The following is a 5,654-nucleotide window of genomic DNA, read 5'->3' on the forward strand; positions in this document are numbered from 1 at the left end:
TTTTTTTTTTGAGGGGGCACTTTTTTTTTTTTTTTTTTTTAAGTGTCCTTTCTGGAAATGTGACAATAAAAATAATTGTCTTGATGCCAAAAAGAGAGCACAACAGATTTTACTTTCACAAGTGGAGCAGCACGGCTATTATGAAGGACCAACTCTGCCATATTTAAAAATAAATACAGAAATAAATAAATGCTCAATAAATGTATAAGCATACAATTAATTGCCAACAAAAAAGTGAGACATAAATGTATATAACTCTTAATTAGCTTCTTTATTTATTTGCGCCATAGTGTTCCGCTTTATTTATGCATATAAATAGCTTTATTATAATTCATGCAGGGAGTATTACAGATTATATGGACACTGTAAGTGGAACTGGAAAGGAAAAAAATAATAATATAAAGCAGTTAATATCAGTTTCTTTTATTTTTTGATTAAATAATACACAAGCACTGTTAATATAAAAAAACAATATATATATATATGAGTAAGAAATGTTTTCGTTGTTGTTGCTCTGTCTTAATGTATGTTTGAAATAAAGTGAAATTAAATTAATGTTATGGATAACATTAATATGATAATGATGATACATTATGGTTTGAACAGTAGGAATTACTGCTGTTAAAGCGCTTCAGATAAAAGTATTTTCTGTATAAAAACATTTGTAAGAAAGTAATGCAATAAAACGTAAGTTTTTTTTATAGTTTAGGTTCTCCAGCGTATATAAAAACATACATTCAATTCAGTTTATCTACAAAGCACCAATTCACAACAAATGTCATCTAAAGGCACTTTACTGTTCACCAGATCACACAGTCAAATTGATTCAAAGTTTTCTATTCAAGGAAAACCAGATGATTGCATCGACTAATTGACTTGAAGACAATTCCTCACATTAAGCATGCTTGAGGCGACAGCGGGGAGAAAAAACTCCCTTTTAACAGGAAGAAACCTCCAGCAGAACCAGACTCAGTGTGAGCATCCATCTGCCGAGATAGACTGGGGTTCAAGGTGACAGAAAAAGAGGCAGAGATACAAAAGGCAACTGGTGAAGGAAACACACAGCCAGGCTCTGAGCCAGCTCCCATGTCAGAGGATGAAGAGAGCATATCCACCAAGTCTCAGTCAGAGAAACAGGACTACACTGGAAAAACAGGCAGATCTCCAACATCTATAAACACAGGTGTTGGTGTTAGCAGCACAGCAGATATTTCTCTTCCTGTTTAGCGTCACAGCCAAACAGGAAGAGACGTGGCAAAGCTACTATGAGAAAAAGCAGAGAGAGAGCATAACGTTAGAGATTGAACTAACAGATTCTGCAGAGTGGGAGAATAGAGATAGAATGCAGCAGAATGATGAAAAAGGGGGTCCCTATGTCCTCCAGCAGTCTAAGCCTATAGCAGCATAACTATAGAGATAGCTCAGGATAACCTGAGCCACTATAACTATAAGCTTTATCAAAAAGGAAAGTTTTAAGCCTAGCCTTAAAAGTAGACAGGGTGTCTGCCTCACTGGCTAGAAATTGTATGTTCAATTTTATTTAATTACATTATATTAGAATGTTGCTACAGAAACTGCAACATGCTTGTTCTATTTTTAACATGCAAGTTTTAAATAGTTAGAGGTTTATCGCTCTGCTCTAAAATGTTTCTTATGGACATTATGCAGTTTACTTTCTCTCTAAGACTTGGAGAGTCTGACAAACATCTAGAGAATTATATCTTTTTGGTGTGGCCCCCCCTTTCTTCTGGAAGTTTCAGTTACTATAGTATATATTGGTGCTGTGTCTGCCTCGCGCGCTGATGATTGCTGACTTTACGTCCCAAACTGGCAACCCGCGTGCGCTGTTCAGGGGGAGGCGCTAGTCCGGAGTAGTTTCTGGAAAGAATCGCATGCGTGCATCATGGATAAAGTAAGTGTCCCCTAAGTTATCTGATTGTCTATTCATGGCATGTTGGTTATTTAAAGCAGACATTCTAACCTCTCTAGTGTCAACTGAATGTTCAGTGTCCTACTACAAAAAAATGCAGATTAGCGTCGCGAATAAGCAGTTGAGATTTGAGTGCTTGTTAGCTTGTTAGCATAGCGTCATCCACTGCAGCCATTTCCCTGATTGTGTTTGCTTCTATAAAGCCATTGAGAAATGCTAAACGTCTTTCAGGTTGCTAACATTGCAGCTGTCATATATATTTACCAAAGCAAAATTCAGTTTAAGGTCAGATTTTCAGCTTTGTGTTCGCAGCTAAGCCCGGAGTGATACGTGACAGTCTTGGCTAGGTGTTTAGCTAGCGCCTTATCTTAGTTCTCTAAGTGTTGAACTGTATACAAAATCTCAACATGAACTGCTTCTGATTTTAGTACTTTTATTAACTGGCTTTTTCATAGCAAAGCGGTGCTCCAAAATCTTAAAAATATCCCCGATAAATGGCCCCGGTGAAACTAGAGTTAGCTGCACATGCGGCAACTAATAGTTTATACCTTGAAAATTATAGTTCAATAACATGTTTTGTTTTAGACCTGTTTCATTCATTTTTTTATTGTTGAAATAGCTACTTTCATTTTTACCCGGTTTGTGTGGCACGTGCTGCAGTATTTTTGGACCTACTTCAGCAGGAGCTCACACTCAGACCGGAGGATCATTCTAGATGCACAGGGCGCTGCTGTCATGGCGACAGCCGCACGTCGATGGAGATTGTCGTGACCTCTCGAAATTTATATATACCGTATATATATATATATATATATATATATATATATATATATATATATATATATATATATATTTATTATTTTTTTTCCACTTATGACTGATGACTGATAACTTAGGGGTTGGTTCATGTTGTAAAAGCGTGTTGAGATAACTAATGCAGAGTTTTTAAATTTCAAGATTTCTGTTTCAAAACATATTGAATTAGTTATATTTAAATCATATTTTTAAAGTAGAAAAAATTATTGAGGTAATAAATGAAACTGTTGTTTGATTTATTTATTTTTTCTTTAAACTTTGGAGAAAGAAGTGTTTAATTTATATTTTGGAATAAATAGAAATAAACTTTTACCATCCCTGAGTGAGGGAAATCTCAGTGTACCTGATGCAAAGTGGAAGGATGCAGATACCCACAAGCATAAAACATTTTAAAACAAATGGTAGAGTGGGCATTAAAGGAATAGTAAACCCAAAACATGATTACTCACCCCCATGCTGAACAACACTCTGGAGTACTTTTTTGATATCTCAAATGCATCTGGAGATCTGGGAGGCTTCTTGCTGTCTGCTGACATTCAAATAATGGAGGTCTATGGTGCCCGAGGCAGAAAGGTCCATAAAAGTCCACAAAAAACGTGTCAATATTCCTCCATACTGCTCGTCCAATGTATTCCAAGTGTCCTGAGTGGGTAGCGTCCATAATTTACTCGAAACGAAGTCATTTAGAATGTTTTTAGAGCATAAACAGTAGTGTATAGGATTTCCTAAAAGCGCGTTCACGAGTCTACGGAAACCGCGGCAGACCAAACCAGACGAAAGTGCGCATTCAGCTCGGCAAAGAACTCATGCTCTTCCTCAACACTGAAGTCCTCAGACATTTTTCTTTCGTTGTTTCTTTCTTTGCACAGGTAAACAGCACATTTCTTCTTCTACGCTTGCAGTATCGGCAGAGCAGACGCGGTACTTTGGGTACATAATTACATTTCTGATTGGCAACCTGGCTTAATTGGTTATATGTGGGCAAATGAGCTGCTGGTACAGATAGTACTTCTGCTACAGAATGAAGGGCTGGTTATCCTCCCGCAGCAGTGTGTCGCAGTGAGCTTGTCGCAGATATTTTTGATTTATGCCCAATATTGAAGCGTGGTCTGCGCTATGTTATTCCATGCCACAACGTAAGAGGGACAATCAGGAATTAGCTGTGGGTCAAAATATGGCCAAGGAGATGAGAAAGTGGGGGCAAGTTTGTGCGACAAATGAGGGACACGAGGGTGAAAAAGAGCTTGGATCCAGGTGGGAAAAGGGTCCCAGTGTTCTTGCGCACCTCGCTCTTCTAGCTGGTCCAACTTCACGAGTTGATTTCCACAATGTCGGTCATACAAACAAAACAGGCTGGTAAGGTAGCAAACGGGAAATACACAGTGTCTGCGGTCACCTACAATTTTGGAGAGGTGCAGCAGAAAGCCACGGAAGGCTGGACCTGTTTGAATTCACAGCCAAAACTCTTCCAGTCTCCTTATTTTCAAGGACTTCGAAGGATCCAGTCCAGGTAGATCGCGTCCTTTGAAGACACATCCTATTTATTCAAACACAGCCGCTATTAAGGGCTCAACAGTTCACTCGCCCTACACACTATGTGGTTTGGGACAGCCCTTAACATGGTGGACACTCCATGGGAAGTGCTTAGGGGCTGGTTTGGGATTGGGCCATACATTTCTGGACAGGCTGGTTAATCCAGGTGTGTCTGTTGTCTTCTGCTGGCTGAAGTTCAGGAAGTCGTGGAGTTGGACATAGAGCCCACCGTTATATTTTCCAAAGAGGTTTACGATTCTGATTTAAGATAAACATTTGGATGTAAATTTTTGATAGAAATTCCATATTTAGAAATACCTATAACATTCATATAATTTATAAAATGTAATAGATTATTACACAAATATAGATAGAATATTTAGACAAAAGTTGCCATTGAGAGAAAAGGTGCCACATTTGAAAAGGGTATGGTAAATAATACAAATAATGACATGATTCTAAAAAATATAATGTGTACTAATTTAAATCTGATGTCTTTATTAAAGCAGTTTTTAAGCAGACATATTCCTTTGAAAAAGATAAAACATCCCTCTCCTGACAGGGATATCTGCAGAGTATTTTCGCTTGTATGTCAACAGGTTTTTCCAGAAAAGGAAACAGTATTTCCAACTCTTCATTGTTCAGCTCTCGGCTATAAAGTAGGAAAGACTGAGAGTTATTCCAAACAACCCTGCCACGGAGCAGGGTTGTTTAACAGAGTCACTTGTTGCTTCCCTGTAGTCTCAAATGAGCTCCAGCAGAGTGAGGATTAGTGAACATAAACCTCTGAATTTGAGGAAAATGGCTTAAAACAGAAAAGTTAGAGTCAGATCTTGTCTTATGTATGCCGGTGCATTTGCAATAAAATGCACCGGCTTGAAAAATAAGAGTAATTGGTGAATTGTTAAGTTTTGCCAATCTGCAGCTTTTGCTACTAGCTGTACTGCTAATCAGATCATCACAAGCACAAACACGTTGACATGGTTCTTCTGAAGCTGTAGATGCAGGATTAGGTAAAAGTAATTAAAACCAGTTCTCAAATGTTTGCGGTCCTTCACTGTTACTTTCTATTAGCATCTTAATGCAGTTCAAACCAGCTTGTCAAATGTATCCCAACAAAGATCAAACATTGGTTAGATTATAAGCATATCCTACTCTCCTAAGCTAATGTGCATTAAAACTAGGGCTGGGCGATAATTCAATAACGATATATATCGATCGATAGACGTGTGGCGCAATAGAAAAAAAGAGGGTCGATAAAAGTTCGATAAAAAAGAAACGCAGTTTATTTATTTGTTATATTTATTTTGGTCACTTTTCTGGTCACTTTAGTTTATTCTTTGTCAGTATTTAATAACATAACTCAGGTCTCTTA

The 5,654-nt window shown here is 37.7% G+C and overlaps 1 protein-coding gene across 1 annotated transcript in view; it reads left to right on the plus strand.

Moving 5' to 3' along the window:
* Positions 1 to 1,903: 1,903 nt before the first annotated feature.
* The window catches only part of stip1 (stress induced phosphoprotein 1), a 13,201-nt gene continuing 9,450 nt past the window's right edge, over positions 1,904 to 5,654 (plus strand). Inside the window, exon 1 of the mRNA XM_015385251.1 lies at positions 1,904 to 1,912. Coding sequence (XP_015240737.1) covers positions 1,904 to 1,912 — 9 coding nt within the window. The remainder of the gene's footprint in view (positions 1,913 to 5,654) is intronic.

Source organism: Cyprinodon variegatus, unplaced genomic scaffold (genome assembly GCF_000732505.1).
Source record: "Cyprinodon variegatus isolate N-32 unplaced genomic scaffold, C_variegatus-1.0 Scaffold334, whole genome shotgun sequence".
Lineage (NCBI taxonomy): Eukaryota > Metazoa > Chordata > Actinopteri > Cyprinodontiformes > Cyprinodontidae > Cyprinodon > Cyprinodon variegatus.